We start from the raw sequence: 20,255 nt of genomic DNA, 5'->3' as shown, positions 1-20,255 counted from the left end.
CAGAAGAGAGGCCCTACAGCTGGTGCTCAAGCCTCCAAGGAGAGGTCACTGCCCAGTTGCTGGTCATATGTGCTGAGAAATTACGATGAGGCTATTTCTGCATGTGCTAATAGAAACTCGGAGCTGGAGTCAGGTCCCACTGCTGAGGTGATGCTGCAGGAACAGCCAAATCAGTTAGAACATTAGCTCTGTCCCACTTTCAGTCTCCCTCTAGTGCCTGCTTACTGGCACAACCTAAAAAGAGGCCAGCTTGCCGAAGAGCCTCTGAAATGTGACTTGCAGAGACTGAACCTGTGCATCGCAGGTGACAGTTTGAAAAGAAAGGCCTATCAAGGTTGAGAGGCTGTAGATAAACAACTAACATGTCTCTCACACAGTAGACCTGCACATGTGGTAGGCTCCAAGATTTGGTCTCTGGATATCTGTCTAGTATCTTCCCTCCAGATTTGATCGGCTCTTTCCTCTCAGTAATTTAATATTTCCTTCCTTATTTTCCTTTCCTTCCTCACTCTATTCCTTATCGCTTTTCATCTTCTTTCTTTGTTGTTTTCCTCTACTGCTCACTGAGTTTCAGTAAATGATAGAGTGTGACTTTATAAAATGATATAGAAAGCATGGCTCAAAGGAAAACCTTTGGCTGCATATACTCTCAAAAGAATATGCTTGTCACTCAGTCTTGTCTGACTCTGCCTCTCCATGGACTGTAGCCCGCCAGGCTCCTCTGTCCATGGGATTCTCCAAGCAAGAATACTGGAGTGGGTAGCCATTCCTTTCTGCAGGGAATCTTCCCGACTCAAGTATTGAACCCAGGTCCTCTGCATTGCAGACAGATTCTTTACTTTCTGAGCCACAAGGGAAGTCAGTCCCTAAAGAATGCAAGATATATTTAGGTATTCTGATGGTCTACACAAAACAGGTAATAATCAATAATAAACAGTAACATCCAAACTTCCTTATGTCTTATGATATTGGAACTGCCTCTTTTGATTTCTTAGATGGTTTCTGGAAAATTGCTCCTTCCCCCTGCCCCCACTTCACATGCATTGTCAGATGGTTCATCAGTGGGGACATTGGGTAGATAAGATAAGATAAGATATCAGGCTGTTAGCATTGAAGCAGTGCCTGTAGCCTCACTCACCAAGCTGGACATACAGAGAAGTGAGCTCCAAGGAGCCCACGATAGAAGTGGGGCATCCCCAACCACAGAGATGCTCTAGGCTCCAGTAGTGTGGCCAGTTGTCTAGACTAGAGCAACTCAGTAGGAAGCCAACTCTACCTGCAAACTTTCTTGAGGCACTGGGTTAAATTCCAAGACTACAGGACAGTAACTCAAATTCCAGAAGTGTTTTTTTAGCACCCAGTATTCTTAGATCCTCATTTTGTGCTCTTGAATGCTAACTGGAAAAGTAGACTTTCATTTCTACTTTTTTCTTGTTGCTTTGTTGTTCTTACCTCTTAGCACTGTATATTTTGAAGACTATCCCCTAAAGCATTCTTCTTCCATAATAAATAAATGATGCTATCAAATTTACCTGTTTCAAGCCCTTTGTCAGGCTTTAGAGGCAGCAGCAGAAAGTTGGCTTGATCTACAGCTCAGTTAGGGGTCTGTTCAAATAAATTCTTTGTTCCTAAATGTACCCTGCAGCTTTATTTTTGGTTTTTGGTATTCCAGTATTAATAGTAGCAGATTATTTTTATTATCTAATTCTTAGAAATACTGTCACCTTGAAATGTGTGATTGGTTAAGGAAACAGTGAGGAAGGACAGAGTTTTGAAAGCCTCTCCACTAGTTAGTCCTCAGTCTGATCCCTCAGGACCTCATTCACAAATGTGAATGTCTGTATCCCCTGAACCAATCAGCTTTGTTGCTGTTATCAAAGTGTGTTCAATTTATTTAATGCTTTACTTAACTCGTGGTGTTACTTGCTCAGTCATGTCCGACTCTTTGCGACCCCATAAACTGTAGTTCGCCAGGCTCCTCTGTCCATGGGATTTTCCAGGCAAGAATACTGAGTAGGTTGCCATTTCCTAATCCATGGGATCCTCCCAACCCAGAGACTGAACCAGGGTCTACCACATTGCAGGCAGATTCTTTACCATCTGAGCCACCAGGGAAGCTTATCTCTTGGTAAATTTCTGTAGCCTCAAATTTTTCTCAGTTGATCAGTGTACCAATCTCTAACGCGCTTTAACAAGCAGTTTCCAGCCCGGCCCCGCCCACCTTCCTGGTTCTGTCCCGCTCTGCTCCCCGCCTTCCGTTGCAGCTGAAACCACACTGAAGTCCTCATTCTCCACACGCAGTGTTCCCTCTCTCTCACAGTTGTGCCCGCTCTTGACTGTTGGTGGCTGAGACTAAGGTGCCTGAAGTGGAAATGGGGAGATGGTTGGATTTGGGGGAGATAAGGTAAAGGATCCAAGTGATGAATTGAATGTGGGACCTGAGGGGACAGAGAGGAGTTGTTGCTGGTGTCTGGGTGTGGAGACTGAGCATCTGGGTGAATGGGGAAGACAGAGAGAGGAGAGACATGTGAGGGTTCTCTTTGGAGCCTGTCACCTTTGCAATGACTGGACTTGTTTTCTGTGATGACCTTGTCCTTCACTGTGGAGGGACCCTTCCCACTCCTGTCTTGGGAGACCTTCAGTTTAGGGCTCCCTGATTGAGGTCATCAGTGATGTCACAGGGAGGTCCCACCAGGAGATGTAAACTCAGCCACTTGTTTACATCTTGGTCTGAAATGGTTGTGGTTGCTGACTCCTCCTGTAGGAACAGCAGGGTTAGACCTTAGGGGACTAAGAGACATTCATTCCCCAGCTTCAGAGTTGGGAATTGTCCTCTGTGCTCCAACCACCCCAGGTGTAAATCTTATATTTTCTTCTAGAGCTTCTGATTACCAGTTGATTTTCAATTCAGCAAATCATCACAAATAACAAATAATGTTCTAACCTTTGATTTTTGAATCAGTTTCTTTATTGCTTGCTTTAGAGGTACAGGCATACCTTGTTTTATTGAAGTTTCCAGATAGTACTTCTTTTTTTTTTTTTTTAACAAATTAAAGTTTTGTCAGCAAGTCGACAAAGTCTACAGGTACCATTTTTCCAACAGCATTTGCTCACTCCATGTCTGTGTCACCTTTTGGTAATCCTCACAATATGTGAAACTTTTTCACAACATTACATTTGTTATGGTGATCTGTGATCAGCAATCTTCAGTGTTACTTGCTGAAGTCTATGATGATAGTGTTTTTCAGCAATAAATTATTATTATTATTAAATTAATTTTTAATTGAAAGATAATTGCTTTTCAGAATTTTGTTTTCTGTCATACATCAACAAGAATCACCCATAGGTACACCCATTAACAATAAATTATTTGTTAATTAAGGTGTGTACATTGTTTTCTCAGGCATAATGCTACTGCACACTTCCTAGGCTACAGTATAGTCTAAACATAACTTTTATATACCCTGGGAAACAGAAATTTTGTGTAACTGACTTTATTGTGATATTCACTATATTCTGGTATTCTGGAACTGAACCCCTAATATCTCCAAGGGATATTGGATCTGGAAGGCAGGTGACTGTCTGTTCTGAAAGCTTTAATGTAGACATGAGACAAGTCAACCTGCTGCAAAACCTGATGATCCAGAGAGCAGGCAGCCAGCCTGAGGGAGAGGCTGGGGAAGATATTGATGAAGGGCGTAACTGACAGGGTTGTCACCATAAAGTCCTGTGGTTATAGGTGCTGAAGGTGTTGTTTAGTTTCTAAGTTGTGTCTGACTTTTCTGCCACCCCATGGACTATAGCCTGCCAGGCTTGTCTGACCATGGGGATTCTCCAATCAGGAATATTAGAGTGGGTTGCCATTTCTTGTAACAAGTTCATTTTGTTGCACTGGTGAATATATTTGCACAAAAACAGAAGGGTATGGTTTTGCTTTGTTGTTGCTCAGTTGTTTAGTCATGTCCGACTCCTGGCAACCTGATGTACTGCAGCACCCTAGGCTTCCCTGTCCTTCACCATCTCCTAGAGCTTGCTCAAACTCATGTCCATTGAGTCAGTGATGTCATCCAAGCATCTCATCCTGTGTAGTCCCCCGCTCCTCCTTCCCTCAGTCTTTCCCAGCATCAGGGTCATTTCTAATCAGTCAGTTCTTCACATCAGTGGCCAACGTATTGGAGCTTCAGCTTCAGCATCAGTCCTTCCAATGAATATACAGGGGTGATGAATTTTTTTAGGATTGACTGGTTTGATCTCCTTGCAATCCAAGGGACTCTAAGGAGTCTTCTCTAACACTGCATTTCGAAAGCATCAGTTCTTCAGCACTCAGCCTTCTTTATGGTCCAACTCTCACATCCATTTCATGACTACTGGAAAAACCATACTTTTGACTATATGGATCTTTGTCAGCAAAGTAATGTCTCTCCTTTTTAATATGCTGTCTATGTTTGTTGCAACTTTTCTTCCAAAAAGTAAGCGTCTTTTAATTTTAAGGCTGTAGTCACCCTCTGCGGTGATTTTGGAGCCCAAGAAAATAAAATCTGTCACTGTTTCCATTGTTTCCCCATCTATTTGCCATGAAGTGATGTGATTGGATGCCATGATCTTAGTTTTTGAATGTTGAGTTTTAAGCCATCTTTTTCACTCTTCTCTTTTGCCTTCGTCAAGAGGCTCTTTAGTTCCTCTTTGCTTTCTGCCATAAAGATGGTGTTATCTGAATATCTGAAGTTTTTAATATTTCTCCCAGCAATCTTGATTCCAGCTTGAGCTTATTCCAGCCCAGTGTTTCTCTTGATGTACTCTGCATATAAGTTAAATAAGCTGGGTGACAATATACAGCCTTGACATACTCCTTTCCCAACTTGTAACCAGTCTGTTGTTTCATATCCAGTTCTAACTATTGCTTCTTTTCCTGCATATAGGAGGCAGGTAAGGTGGTCTGGTATTCCCGTCTCTTGAAAAACTTTCCACAGTTTGTTGTGATCCATATGGTCAAAGGCTTTAAGATAGTCAATGAAGCAGAAGGTGATATTTTTCTGAAATTCTCTTGCTTTTTCTATGATCCAACAGATGTTGGCAGTTTGATTTCTTGTTCCTCTGCCTTTTCTAAATCCAGCTTCCAAATCTGGAAGTTCTTTGTTCACATCCTATTGAAGCCTAGTTTGAAGGATTTTGAGTGTTACTTTGCTAACATGTGAAATGTGTGCATGGTGTGGTAGTTTGAACATTCTTTGCCATTGGAATGAAAACTGACCTTTTCCAGTCCTGGGGCCACTGCTGAGTTTTCCAAATTTGCTGGCATGTTGAGTGCAGCACTTTCACAGCATCATCTTTTAGGATTTGAAATAGCTCAGCTGGAATTCCATCACCTCTACTAGCTTTGTTCATAGTGATGCCTCTTAAGGTCCACTTGTCTGGCTCTAGGTGAGTGATCACACCATCATGGTTATCTGGGTCATTAAGATCTTTTTTAATATAGTTCTTCTGTGTATTCTTGCCACCTCTTCTTAATATCTTCTGCTTCTTTTAGGTCCATACCATTTTTGCCCTTTATTGTGCCCATCTTTGCATGAAATGTTCCCTTGGTATCTCTAATTTTCTTGAAGAGATCGCTAGTCTTTCCCATTCTATTGTTTTCCTCTATTTCTTTGTATTGATCACCAAGGAAGGCTTGCTTATCTCTCCTTGCTATTCTTTGGAACTCTGCATTCAAATGGGTATATATCTTTCCTTTTCTCCTTTGCTTTTCGCTTTTCTTCTCATCTCAGCTGTTTGAAATAGTTTTGTTTACCCTAAGTAAATTAAGCAAAAGACTTGTTGGGAAACAACTGACTTGGTTAATAGCTGTTTTGTGTTGACTCTTCAAAGGGATTTACCCAACTTTGGTTCATTAAGTACCATTAATGTTTCAGAGTTCTATTTTATAAAGATGTTTTCTCAATTTTAATTTTATTAAACATAATGGAGTCATAGGACAGCTAATTTAATCTTTCTTACCGCCATCAAAACGGTGGGAAAAGACAGATAAATTAGAAATCCTCTTTCTCCTAATACTCACCACTGTTTCTGCCTTAAAAGATGGGTTCTTCCTGTAGTTTTTAGGATTTACTGGGTGCTTGTGACCTGTTTTCTCTTCAGCCAAGAGCATAGTTGTCCCCTCCCATCTCTGCACACTCCAGTCTTCATATCACCTGCATTCTCCCTAGAAGCATGAGCAACGGAGGCATGTGAAAATCTGCACTCACTCTAACGGTGTTGCTGTCTGTGTTCAACATTTTCACTGTCTGCCACTATTCTTTGGGAATGAATGATGAACGACCAAAACCAGGACCAGGAATCTCAAATTCCACCTCTTCTATTTGTAAACAATCTTATGCATATTCTTTACCTCTTTTCCTCCGCTCAAATCTCTGCTAAATATTTTTGCCAGAGAAATCAAACTCAGAAACTGTTGTAATATACCCACCTGAAAAACCCAAAAACATCTCAAAGTTACCTAGAGCTTTACTTAAACTGTTTTTTACCTTCATGGAATTTTTCTTTCATAAGCCTACATGGATACAGTTAGAACATTTCAGAAGAGAAATTTCCTTCAAAAGCATGCCAAGAGCTTTCATTCAAGTTTTTAGAGGAAAAATAGCTAATATGGAAGTAGCACAATTAGGGAGAAGAAATACCTTATGAAGGAGGTGCTTATGTGCATATGAAGGGGGTGCTTACATGCAAAAGCAGTGGATTTGAGAGAGCAATTATGGAAGTGACCATGACCCAGCATTCATCATTCCATGGGTAAGAAGAATGATATATTATTTCAGGACCCAAGAAAAAATTTTGAGTGTCCAGTCTCTGAGAAAATCACAAGAACCCATTTTATGAGGGACCCAACTTCCAAGGCTGGATAACTGTCCCTGTGTCACCTGGCAGCCAAAATCAGAGGTCTAATACTCAGATCTTTACATCCCCACTCTATTTGTCCTTAATGGGATCTCCCTTTAATGTTTATCACCGTAGTGAAAACTGTTCCTGGCATCTTTTCTTACTAGGCTTTTCTTCCAGCCTTTCCTGCCCCTACCTCACCCAGTAGCCACTCCATTATCACTGATGGCAACCTGCCAATGAAAACAAATTGTATTATCTTGCAGTGGCTCCATTTAATTTTTGTGTGTAGGACAGCTCCCTGGAATATCTGTGGCTGCACTGCAGTCCTGTGCCTCTCAACTCCCCCTCCTCTCTGACTATCTCTTTTCTTCTTTATCTTTTCCAGTATTTGACATAGATGAGTTTGAAGCCTCCATCCTCAACCCTGGTTTGACCCTCCCCCATTTCCCCCTCTCCCTGTTGTCCACAGCCATCCACCTGAGGCATGTGGTCCTCTAGGTCCACATTCCTCATCCTGTCATCCCTGTGTCCCCCACCTTAGCTGTTCCCATGCCAGCTAGACTCATCCTCCCCTTGATCTCATCCTGTAGTCTTGCCAAACCACACCATTGAGTGCTCACCCAGTCATGCCCTGAATTTAGTTTCATTTGTATTGAACTTACAACTGGCGTGTACTGTGTGCCTGTTACTTATCATGTACAATGCCAGGGCCCTGAGATGCAGCAGTGAACAAGAAAAACTACATAACCCTGCCCTTAAGGAGCTGCCAGGCTCATCTCCAGTCCACTTGGCCCATGATAGTCCATGTGTCTGGAAAGACCACTGTCTACCCAACCACCCATTTGTGCATGTTCAAGCCTGTCCTTTCTTCAAGGCCTAGTTCATTGCCCTCTCTCCTCCTTGAAGCTCATCCTCAGAACCTCTGACCAGAAGTCATCTCTTCTGTTACTAAACCTTTCTTGTTGTACTTTTTTTCCTGCATGATAGACACTTGAAATTTTCTTCTCTCTCTCTCTTCTCAGTACAGGCTCCCCAGGGGCAGGGTCTGTGGCTTATGTGTGATGTCGTCTTCCACAGCATCTAGCAAAATGCCATCAGTGCACTTAAATGTGCAATAAATGTTTGCAGAATGAATTCAGAATTTAATGAAAATTTATTTAATGTTACTCAAATGTGTTTTGGCTATGTGTTACTCCTGTTTGTAAGCATAAAATATAGTTGATTTACAATATTTTGTTAGTTTCAGATGTATAGCAAAGTGATTCACCTAAATATGTATATATTTTTTCAGAATATTTTCCATTATAGACAATTACAGGATATTGGATATAGTTACCTGTGTTATACTCAGCAGTGGCCACAGGACTGACATTGTACAGGAGACAGGAATCAAGACCATCCCCAAGAAAAAGAAATGCAAAAAAGCAAAATGGCTGGCTGAGGAGGCCTTACAAATAGCTGTGAAAAGAAGGGAAGCGAAAAGCAAAGGAGAAAAGGAAAGATATACCTATTTGAATGCAGAGTTCCAAAGAATAGCAAGGAGAGATAAGAAAGCCTTCCTCAGTGATCAATGCAAAGAAATAGAGAAAAGCAATAGAATGGGAAAGACTAGAGGTCTCTTCAAGAAAATTAGAGATACCAAGGGAACATTTTATACAAAGACGGGCTCAATAAAGGACAGAATTGGTATGGACCTAACAGAAGCAGAAGATATTAAGAAGAGGTGGCAAGAATACACAGAAGAACTGTACGACTCAGATAATCATGATGGTGTGATCACTCACCTAGAGTCATACATCCTGGAATGTGAAGTCAAGTTGGCCTTAGGAAGCATCACTATGAACAAAGCTAGTGGAGGTGATGGAATTCCAGTTGAGCTCTTTCAAATCCTGAAAGATGATGCTGTGACAGTGCTGTACTCAACATGCCAGCAAGTTTGGAAAACTCAGCAGTGGCCACAGGACTGGAAAAGGTCAGTTTTCTTTCTAGTCCCAAAGAAAGGCAGTGCCAAAGAATGCTCAAACTACCACACAATTGCACTCATCTCACACGCTAGTAAAGTAATACTCAAAATTCTCCAAGCCAGGCTACAGCAATATGTGAACCGTGAACTTCCAGATGTTCAAGCTGGTTTTAGAAAAGGTAGAGGAACCAGAGATCAAATTGTCAACATCCGCTGGATCATCAAAAAAGCAAGAGAGTTCCAGAAAAACATCTATTTCTGCTTTATTGACTACGCCAAAGCCTTCAACTGTGTGGATAACAATAAACTGTGGAAAATTCTTAAAGAGATGGGGATACCAGACCACCTGACCTGCCTCTTGAGTAACCTGTATGCAGGTCACGAAGCAACAGTTAGAACTAGACATGGAACAACAGACTGGTTCCAAATAGGAAAAGGAAAAACGTAAAGGCTATATATTGTCACAGCTTATTTAACTTATATGCAGAGTACATCATGAGAAATGCTGGGCTGGAGGAAGCACAAGATGGAATCAAGATTGCCGGGAGAAATATCAATAACCTCAGATATGCAGATGACACCACCCTTATGGCAGAAAGTGAAGAAGAACTAAAGAGCCTCTTGATGAAAGTGAAAGAGGAGAGTGACAAAGTTGGCTTAAAGCTCAACATTCAGCAAACTAAGATCATGGCATCTGGTCCCATCACTTCATGGCAAATAGATGGGCAAACAGTGGAGACAGTGGCTGACTTTATTTTTCTAGGCTACAAAATCACTGTAGATGGTGATTACAGTCATGAAATTAAAAGACACTTACTCCTTGGAAGGAAAGTTATGACCAACCTAGACAGCATAGGAAAAAGCAGAGACATTACTTTGTCAACAAAGGTCCGTCTAGTCAGAGCTATGTTTTTCCCAGTGGTTATGTATGGATGTGAGAGCTGGACTATAAGGAAAGCTGAGTGCCAAAGAATTGATGCTTTTGAACTGTGGTGTTGGAGAAGACTCTTGAGAGTCCCTTGGACTGCAAGGAGATCCAACCAGTCCTTCCTAAGGGAGATCAGTCCTGGGTGTTCATTAGTAGGACTGATTTTGAAGCTGAAACTCCAATACTTTGGCCACCTGATGCAAAGAGCTGACTCATTCGAAAAGACCCTGATGCTGGGAAATACTGAGGGCAGGAGAAGACGGGCACCGCTGAGGATGAGATAGTTGGATGGCATCACTGACTCAATGGGCATGAGTTTGAGTAAACTCCAGGAGTTGACGATGGACAGGGAGGCCTGGTGTGCTGCGGTTCATGGGGTTCCAAAGAGTCGGAAGCAACTGAGTGACTGAACTGATTTTGCTTATCTGTTTCGTTTATGGTAGTTTGTACCTATTGATCCCATAGTCTTAATTTATATGCCCTCTCCTTTCCTCTTTGGTAACTGAGTTTGTTTTCTGTGTCCGTGAGTCTATTTCTGTTTTATATGTCAGTTTGTTTGTATTATTTTTTAGGTTCCACATACAAATGATATCATATTTGTCTTTCTCTGTCTGATTTACTTCACTTATTATGATTCTCTAGGTGTACCCATGTTGGTGCGAATGGCAATATTTCACCATTCATTAGGTCTGAGTAATATTCCATTGTGTATAAGTGTGTGTGTGTGTGTGTGTGTGTGTGTGTGGTATCACATTTTCTTAATCCAATCATGTGTTGATGGGCACTTAGGTTGTTTCCATATTTTGGCTGTTTTAAGTATTGCTGCTATGACTGTTGTATGTGTCTTTTTGAATTAGGGTTTTTGTCATTTATAGATACATATCCACTACTGAGATTGTTAGATCATATGGTAGCTCTATTTTCAGTTTTTTTCAGAAATTTCCATACTGTTTCCCATCATGGCTGCACCAAGTTATATACCCATCGATCATATAGGGGGTGTATCCTTTTGTCCACACCCTCTCTAGCATTTGTTATGTGTAGACTCTTTAATGATGGCTATTCTGACTCCTGTGAGTGATACCAAATTATGATTTTGACTAACATTTCTCTGATAAATAGTGATGTGCAGCATCTTCTCATGTGCTTGTTAGTTTTCTGTATGTGTTCTTTGGAGAAATGTCTATTTAAGTCTTCTGTCCATTTTTTGATTGGTTTTTTTGATATTGAGTTATATGAGTTGTTTGTATATTTTAGATATTAGACCCCTGTCGGTTGCATCATTTGATTTTATCCCATTCATTTGGGGTTGTATTTTCATTTTGTTGGTGGTATTCTTTGCTGTTCAAAAGTTTTTGAGTTTGAGTAGGTCCCAATTGTTTACTTTGCTTTTTTTCTTTTGCTTTGGGAGACTGATCTAACAAAACATTGTTGTGATTCATGTCAAAGAGTGTTCTGTCTGTGTTTTCCTCTAGTTTTATAATATCCAGGTCTTTAAACCATTTTGAGTTTATTTTGTATACGGATTATTTTGTATGGTTGTATATATACAAAAAATTAGTGTGTTCTAATTTCATTTATTTCCATGTAGGTGTCCTGCTTTCCCAGTACTATTTACCAATGAGACTGTCTTCTCCATTGTATACTCTTAACTACTCTTTCATAGATTAATTGACCATAGGCATTTGGAGATCTGTGTTTTAAAATTGTACTATTTCTTCCTTGACATCAGAATGAGTAGTTATGTTCTGTCATGTTATACTTAAGTAAAATTGTACATTCAGAGCATCTGAATTGGCCAAGTTACAGAAGATACAAATTATTATGTGGATGTGACAGATTCTATTATTCTTGGGCTCTTTTGAGAGAGTTGCCCTTAGCAATGATCCACAGGAGTGAACAAAAGATTAACAGGAAAATGGACTTTATGAGACTTAATAAATATTTCTAATTAAATACAAAGAATGGAATTAACTGTAATACCTAGATGTGGAAAAACAACCTGTGTCTTGTTTAGAGTTTCAGCATACTCTCTTAAGATACATTTACTCTAAATGAAGAACGAAGTACTACTTAACATCAGAACAGTTTTTGTAGTTATATCATTTGAGCAAATTGTTTCAGACACTCCCTACCCTCCCCCCAAAAAATCATTAACCAAAGTCACTAATAAGTTGAAAGAGAGAGTTGAGCCCCTTCCTCTCTCTTTCAATTTCCAATTAGCAGACCTATTGCGCTTAGTCACTCAGTCGTGTCTGTGTCTCTCTGTGACCCCATGGCCTGTAGCCAGCCATGCTCCTCTGTCCATGGGATTCTCTAGGCAAGAATACTGGAGTGGGTTGCCATGCCCTCCTCCAGGGTTCCTCCCAACCCAGGGATCGAGCCCAGGTCTCCTGCATTGCAGGTGGATTCTTTATTGTCTGAGCCACACAGGGAAGCCCAAGAACACTGGAGTGGGTAGCCTGTCCCTTCTCCAGGGGAACTTCCCCACTCAGGAATTGAATCAGGGTCTCCGGCATTGCTGGTGGATTCTTATCATCTGAGCTACCTGAGAAACCTGGCAGACCTATATTTGAGCAATAAAAATGGTGTAAGGAAGGCATTTAGAAAGAAAGAAAAAGGAGCAGTGAAAGATAATTTATGAAAACAGGTTCAGGTCCTAGACAGTTCAGATTAGGCTGAACTGCGCTGTATGGGCCATGATCACTAGAATTACAAGCTCAATTTCTTAATTGTTTCTTTGATCTTATTCAAGGAGAAAATTGGATTTCTAGAGTTGTTTTTTTTTTTGTTGTTGTTGTTGCAGAGCAATTCTACTAAAGCTGCTATGTAGCAGCTCCTTTTGCCAGCCTTATACTCTCAGAATAATAAACTACAACCATATCCAGCTTCAAGAAACGTCTCAGATAAAGGATTCTGCCCCTCTTAGCAGCTGACAGTAATCAAGAACCATAAAGAAATTCCAAAAGTATCTTCTTTCCCAAATACTGCTCAGATTCTGTCAAACCAAATTGACAATTTGCTGTCAGGCTGCTGCCATCTGGTTTGTCTGACATCAACCTGCTTTTTAGATAAATTGACTTTCATTTTTTTGAATCAAGATATTTGCCAACTCTGTGTAACTGTATAAATATCCCTCAGAGCTCAGAGTCTGAGAGCTAAAAGCACTATGATAACAACCCCAAATGTCTTGGGCAGAATTTAAGATGCTACAGACTGCTGACTGTCAGTAATCATACTGTAAAATTTCCATTTTCTTCCTTTCCTATCGCCTTATAATAATAAAAAACCAGGTTAGGCCTTTTTCTGCCTGTAAAACAGGGGAATCAAACCATTTAAACACCAGCCAGTCCTGCCACCCAGATAGATTCTCCCTGTCCCGCCCATTTCTGAAATATTGTCCAAGTTTTAATATTACTGTGAAATATTTGGTGCTCATGGTAAAGAACCCACCTGCCATTGCAGGAGACTCATAAGAAACATGGGTTCAATCCCTGGGTTGGAAAGATCCCCTGGAGAAGGAAATGGCAATCCACTCAGTATTCTTGCCTGGAGAAGCCCGTTGACAGAGGAACCTGATGGGTTACAGTCCATAGGGTTGGAAAGAGCTGGACACAACTGAAGTGACTTCACACACACACACACACACACACACACACACACACACACACACATACATAATATGTTACTGTGAAACACTGGTGCTAATTGGTTTCTTTCTGCTGATTAACAGGTTTTGGATTCAGGGAGACTGACAGAATATACCCGACCATATGATTTGCTGCAAAATGCAAATAGCCTGTTTTACAAGATGGTGCAAAAACTGGGCAAGGCAGAGGCCTCTGCCCTCACTGAAAGGGTAAAACAGGTGAGTCTGCTGCAGGGTGTTGTAGTTAGTCTCCCTCCTGGTTCACTCTTCAGCATCTCCACCAGGTGTCTCTGTGCCCTTTTCAATCCTACACCTCCAGAGACTACGCTTCATGACTGGCTCTTAACAACATGTGGCAGGTTGAAAGCAGGTCTGCTGAGAATCTGCAGCAGTGGTGGGGGTGGGTGTAGGATGAGTGTGTGCTTCTGTGCACGTGCACCTGTGCCTAAGAGACAAATTTCGGATAGGACTTACCACACACTTGGACCCTAGGTTCAGATTCCCTTAGAGCACAGAACACTCTCATTTTGCAGACCCTTTATGTTTCATTCTGATTGGTCCTCAGCACATTTGTGATGCAAGTGCTGTCCAGGAACATCCATGAAATTTGAGAGTTTAAGGAAAAAATTCTGGAATATTTGAGGCTAGGAAGTTTTACCAGGAAAAGGTATAAGTTGCTTCTGTTTCTAACCTGTAAAGAAAACTCTTACATGATACTGTCACTCAATCCCTAATTCTTTGTTGTTTAGAATTTTATCCAGTTACCCCCTCCCTGCCCATGCTCCTTCTAACTTTCAGAAGAAGGTAGATTGTCATCAGGATGAATCAGGAATTCACAAACCTTAATACTGTCCTCTGAATGGGGCTTGAAGATGAGGTGTGTGAAATCTCTAAACACTGTACATGGTGAGGAAGGTGCTCAGTGAGCGACATTCAGTCACGTGGTGTCTTTCTAACAAAGGTGAGGTGGTAGTTTTTGTACAGATGTGACAACTGAGGTCTAGTTTAAGGGACTGAGTCATTGTCATGCAGCCACCTGTAATTCATTCTGGAACAAGATGGGATTGACACTGATGGGAAGATGGAGGGAGGGAGGGAAGATGTGGTGTTCTTGCTGCTTGAGATGCATGGTTTTGGGGTGGGATGAGGCTTCAGCCTATATGTGGTAAGGCTTTCCCCATGAAAATTTATCTCTGGGTATTAAATGATGGATGCATTTTACCTTCTTCATACTTTTCTGCATTTCCCAGATTTTCACTTGTAAGTAGAATAAAATTTCTTGTGTAATATTTAAAATATCTGTTAAAGAAAACATGCCCCAGTATCTAACAGTATTTCTGTATGAAAAATGTATCTAAAATGTGGCATAAATTCCCTCTGTCACTGTTTCATCTCAATCCTCTAAGAAGTGAGGAAATGCACAGCAGTACCTTCCACTGTTCATAGGGTAGGAGATGGCTTTTTGTAAGGACTGTACTGTATGCAAATGCTGAGAAGCTGAACATGGAACTCTATTTTTTGTGCCTAAAATTCACAGAGTGCTTTCATCTACTACAGTGTCTTCCAGTCAGAATTTCCCTCTGAGACCTGATAATCATTTGTGATTTCCCACATAACCAAGTCACAAAGCAGCAAGGACTCTTAAAACCCATTTGTTATTTTGAACTTAGGCATTATACATCAAAGAGAGATGTCCCCACCTATGTGTCAAAGTGTTCATTTAAAAACCTATATTATCCTTATGTATGATCAAGTCATTGAGTAAGGAGAAATTGATCTCAGAATTTTAGTTATGCCCAGATAAGATAATAGGGTTCAACATCCTCATTTTATAGGGGAGGAAACTAAGTCCTCAGAAGGAATGTGGCCTCATTTATATAATTGGTGTTAAGCTAGTTTACAGCAGACACAGAATTAGAAATCTGTTCTTTAAATAAACATTTTAAATCAAGTGTCACATACATATAGAAGCATCCATAGGTCATAGAATTAGAAATCTTGTGATTCCTGGTCTATTAATCCTGAACCTACTCTAACAATATTAATGGTAAGTTACATTTGTGTAGTTCTTTATAATTTATTTTACTCAGTTTTTGCCTGTATGATCTCACTTAATTCTCATGACTACCCTTTTTTATCCCACATCATGGGTGAAGAGATTGGGTCCAGGGATCACCCAAGATCACAGAGCTGGTCCAGGGAGCACAGAGGGGGAATCGCTGGGGAGGCTGAGTGGAGACCTAGGTTCTGTGTTCTGTGTCGAGTCTGAGAACACTGCTCCTCTCACATGGTCGCCAAGGTGGAGGCAGTCACTCAGGTCCACAGGGTGACAGAACCTCACTCTTAGATTTCAGTCCTGCCACTGGCTCAGGTCACCTCTACCTGAGGTGAAAGAAATGTAGTTCTTGATTCTCATCCCATCTTGACATTATTTCTGCCTACTCTGCATCCTCTTAGGAGGATAAACTGTCAGCTTATCAGTTTTTTGAATTTGCAAGCATGAGATATCAATGCCTTGTTCAGAGCTGTAACAACGGCATGATTAGCCTAAGTCACAAGGTTATCACTCTAATAGAACAGAATTCATTCTTCTGAAGAGAAAGCTAAACATCTGGGAGAAGGTGCTTCCATATCACATTTTCTTGAACAAATAGTTCAGGTGAACTGATCACTGTCTGATTGACCCTGATCCATGAAATAGTAGAGAAAGTACCTTTTAGATTCATAAAGCTGAAGGGGGCGTTAGTCTGCTAGGGCTGCTATACAAAGACCACAGAGCAGGCGACTCAAACAACAGAAACTTACTTCCTCACAGCCCTGGAGGCTGGAAGTCTGAGGCCAAGATGTCGGTAGGATTGGCTTCCTCTGAGGTCTCTCTCTTTGGCTTGGAGATGCCGTCTTCTTTTTGTGTCTCACGTGGTCTTCCCTCTGTGTGAGCCTGTGTCTTGATCTCCTCTTCTTATAAGAACTCCAGTTTGTTAGATTGGGACCCACTTATTTGATTTCATTTTAATTTTATTGCTTCTTTAAAGACACTGTCTCCGAAGTCACATTCTGAGGTACTGGGGGATTTAGGACTTCAACATGTAAAATTGGAGGGGCCACAGTTCAGCTCAAAGAATGAATGCCTGTCATCTACTCTGTTCTGTGCTGAAGCAGATCTGGTTGAGGTTTTTTGAAGTTTCTTTGTTCCCAATGTGTAACAGAGGTGTCATTTTGTCTATTCATGAAATCACCTAATACAGCCTAGAAGTTATAAAATCCTCATATTTGAGTTCTGGGAGCCCGGACCCATTTGAATAGATGGAAGAGGCACTTAGTATCCACATGGCCTTGTGTCCCCCAAGGTCTCTGAACCTCAGGTCCTCACCTGTGTATAGATCAGGGATTACAGCCCTGCCAGCTTCTTCACACTTATTACAGGGATCAGATGAGAGAGAAGATCTGCTTAAGCAGATCTCAGCAGATGTTGAGAATATAGAGAGTTTTACAGTATAAAAGTGGGATCATTTTTTAAAAGGCTGTAGATGGAAGACTTGCCTTCCAGTAATAAAAAATACACCTATAGTTCTAAGTAGCTTTAGAGACTCTAAATCAGGGGTCCCCAACTCCTGGACCAGACTGGTATGGCCCCTGGGCTGTTAGGGACTGGGCCACATGGGAGGAGGTGAGTGGTGTGCCAAGGAGCAAAGCGTCAGCTGCTGCCCCAATCGCTCACTTTACACCTGACCCTCCTCTTTCTCACCCTGTCTGTGGAAAAAGTGTCTTCCATAAACTGGGTCCCTGGTGCCAAAAAGGTTGGGGACCACTGCTCTAAACAATTAAAATGTATTTATAATAACATATTTTAAAATACATGGTTTATCTGATGCTACAAAATTTAAAAACTTTTTAAAATACTTTTTTAAAATGTATGAACAAAAGGTAAATCACTCTCCACTCCTGTCATCACACAGCTCCCCCACAAGGCGGAGCCCCAGCACCACTGTTGACTGTTCTGTTGAGCTGTTATGTGTATCAGAAGAAACTTCCTGTTTCTAAGCACAAATGATAGCTGTTCTTCCTCTTTTTTTCACTTAATGTTGCATCTCAGATTTTATCAACGCATATGGTTATCTCAGGGCTTCCTTGGTAGCTCAGACGGTAAAGCGTCTGCCTACAATGCTGGAGACCCCGGTTCGATCCCTGGGTCGGGAAGATGCCCTGGAGAAGGAAATGGCAACGCACTCCAGTATTCTTGCCTGGAAAATCCCATGGACTGAGGATCCTGGTGGGCTACAGTCCATGGGGTCGCAAAGAGTTGGACATGACTGAGCGACTTCACTTCACTTCACTATGGTTATCTCATTCTTAAAGACTACGTGTGTGTTAGTCGCTCAGTCGTGTCCGACCCTTTGTGACCCCATGGACTGTAGCCCACTTGGCTCCTTTGTCCATGGGATTCTCCAGGCAAGAACATAGTATTATGCTTTCTCCATTTCCTACTCCTTACTTTCGATAATTGTCAATCAGAGTTTATAAAATACAGGGATTATACCCCGATATTAACACCCAAATTTGTTGTGCTCATTTTATGTGTGAAAATGAGAAACCCTTGGGCAGACACTATTAATAGATTTCCCAGCCTCTTTGTCACCTTGTTTTTAATTTCTCTGCAGTCTTTGAGTTAATAAAATGATTTTGCTTATCAATTTACTCTAGTGATAAAGCATATCTGTGAATCAGAATGACCAGAAATCAAGTGTACCTACAGGTTGTTTGGCATTAAATCCAGCCCCAATGAAGGTTTTAGTGGGGCTACTTCCTCCATTGAATAAATACACCCCTGGTTTTTCCTATTGTGTCTCTAGCAGTGATATGATTTGCTTCACATGAAGCAGTGGACCTAAGAATGTGTTGCCTTAGGAGAAGGACTTTAAAACTCATAAATATGTGGTTTTTGTTCCCCCCCTCCTCAGGTGCACTCTGAAAGGAAATAACCAGATATCACTCACAGTGACTGTGTGGTTATGAATATTATGGATGACAAGTGGACAACCCTCAGCCTTCACAGTTTTTGAGTCAACTCTGTGATTCTACCATGAGTTCATGTCTATTCCAAAGGCATTTTTCCAATAGGTTCCTGCACTGCATAAATTATATTATACTTTTTTTTACACCAGCAACAGATATTTACATATTACAAATATTAATCTATAATTTTTTCTCCAACTTCACTCAGTGGATTAAAGCTCTTGAAAAAGGATTTGTTATGTTTATTTATATGTAATACTATTTTCTTTTTTTATCCAGATCAGTGGTGCAGGCCACCAATAAGAGCTGGTTTTGTGTCTTGAGAGATTCTGGAGCCAAACTCATTTTCTAAGATTTGAGACAAAGTTCTCACAGATGTTTTTTTTTTTTTTTTTACTGTTCCCAGAATTATATATTACTTTCTAATTATATTAGGGATTCTTGAAGACTGTGTGATGATGCTGTTTTGTATCACCACTTTCTTTAAAAGAACTACAATCCATTTTCCACTCAAAGACCTCTGGTTAAAATACTACAGAGAAAAATAATAGGAAAAACATAGAGTAATGTAGTTTAAGTGACATTATAGGAGAGAGAGTTGTCACCCTCCAAAAAACATATGGTTAAAATACAGAAGGACAATGTTGTACATTCATCTCCTGTGTCCCCTGCATTGCAGGCAGATTCTTTACCACTGAACCATTGGGGAAGCCCTCTAAAAGAGAAGAAAGAGAAAATATTCTTTATCAAAGTAGGAACCCTTTCAGGGGATTTGCTAATGAAGGACAGACATGTTCTAGACTGTCTTCTAGATAGAGGATTTTATTTTTTACATTGAAAAAATTGTGGTAAAATATGTATAACATAATAACCATTTTTAATCACACAATTCAGTGGCATTAATCACACTCACAGTGTTGTGCAGCCATCATTGTCTGGGTAGCTTGATAATTATGTGCTTCCTATTCAGTGTGTTATTTCTACAGAGTCATTTTGGTAAATTTCATTTTTATTTTCTTTTTTTTTAAATTTCATTTTTCTAGAAGTGGATCTGTTTCCTGTGAGTTTTGAGCTTGATTGGCATAAATTTATTCACAATATCTTACATGTTTAATCTCTGCAGCTTCTCTGTGTTCTTTGGGCTTTTAATTTTCTTTGAACCTTCTCTTTTTTATGAGTAATCTTGTATAACTTTTTCCTGTTTTCAAAGAATCAACTTTTTGCTTGATTGATGCTCTGTTTTTCCTTCTAGTTCATCATATCATTCTTTCTTTCTTTCAACTTTTCCTTTTTGAGATTCTTTTTTCTCTAAATTCTTAAATTGCAAACAGATTAATAACATCATTATTTTTCTAACCTAAGTATATAAAGCTGACATTTTTTCTGAGATCCACTTTAGCTACAGCCTACAAGTTTTGATACTGACACCAATCAATAGCCAAAGTATTATGTATTTTCTAATTCCTAATTTAATTCATTAACTATATCTTTTACCCATGAGTTATTCATAAGTATAGTGTTCTCTAAATTTCAAATGCTAATGGCTTTTTTCTATTAGATTGAACATGTGGAGCTGCTAACATTCAGCCTTTTATATAAAATGGCACTTTCATGTGTTTCAACATAATAGTTTTCTTTTATTAATATATAACTTAATTTTTTTTGGTCAGACAACATTAGGTTGTGGATTTTAAACCAAAGGTAATGATATTCACACAAAAAGTCCTTGTTTCCACCATTTTGTATTTTATTTGGGGGTTTTAAAGTGTTATAAGTACATGTGTAACCAGTAATTTTCAAATAAAAGTCCTCCCTGAGTACTGGAA

General features: G+C 40.3%; 1 protein-coding gene across 4 annotated transcripts in view; it reads left to right on the top strand.

Annotated features, from left to right (window-relative positions):
* Nucleotides 1–20,255, top strand: part of LOC133049410 (ATP-binding cassette sub-family C member 4-like) — a 154,356-nt gene extending 134,101 nt beyond the window's left edge. For all 4 annotated transcript variants that reach the window (XM_061133396.1, XM_061133393.1, XM_061133395.1 and 1 more), the window contains 2 exons: nucleotides 13,501–13,635; nucleotides 18,375–20,255. In XM_061133396.1, the coding sequence (XP_060989379.1) occupies nucleotides 13,501–13,635; nucleotides 18,375–18,395 (156 nt within the window). In that variant the 3' untranslated portion in view covers nucleotides 18,396–20,255. The remainder of the gene's footprint in view (nucleotides 1–13,500; nucleotides 13,636–18,374) is intronic.

This window comes from Dama dama, chromosome 30 (assembly GCF_033118175.1).
Source record: "Dama dama isolate Ldn47 chromosome 30, ASM3311817v1, whole genome shotgun sequence".
Classification (NCBI taxonomy): Eukaryota; Metazoa; Chordata; class Mammalia; order Artiodactyla; family Cervidae; genus Dama; species Dama dama.
Note: the sequence above shows the minus strand (reverse complement) of the source record. Positions and strands in the feature narration are given on the sequence as shown.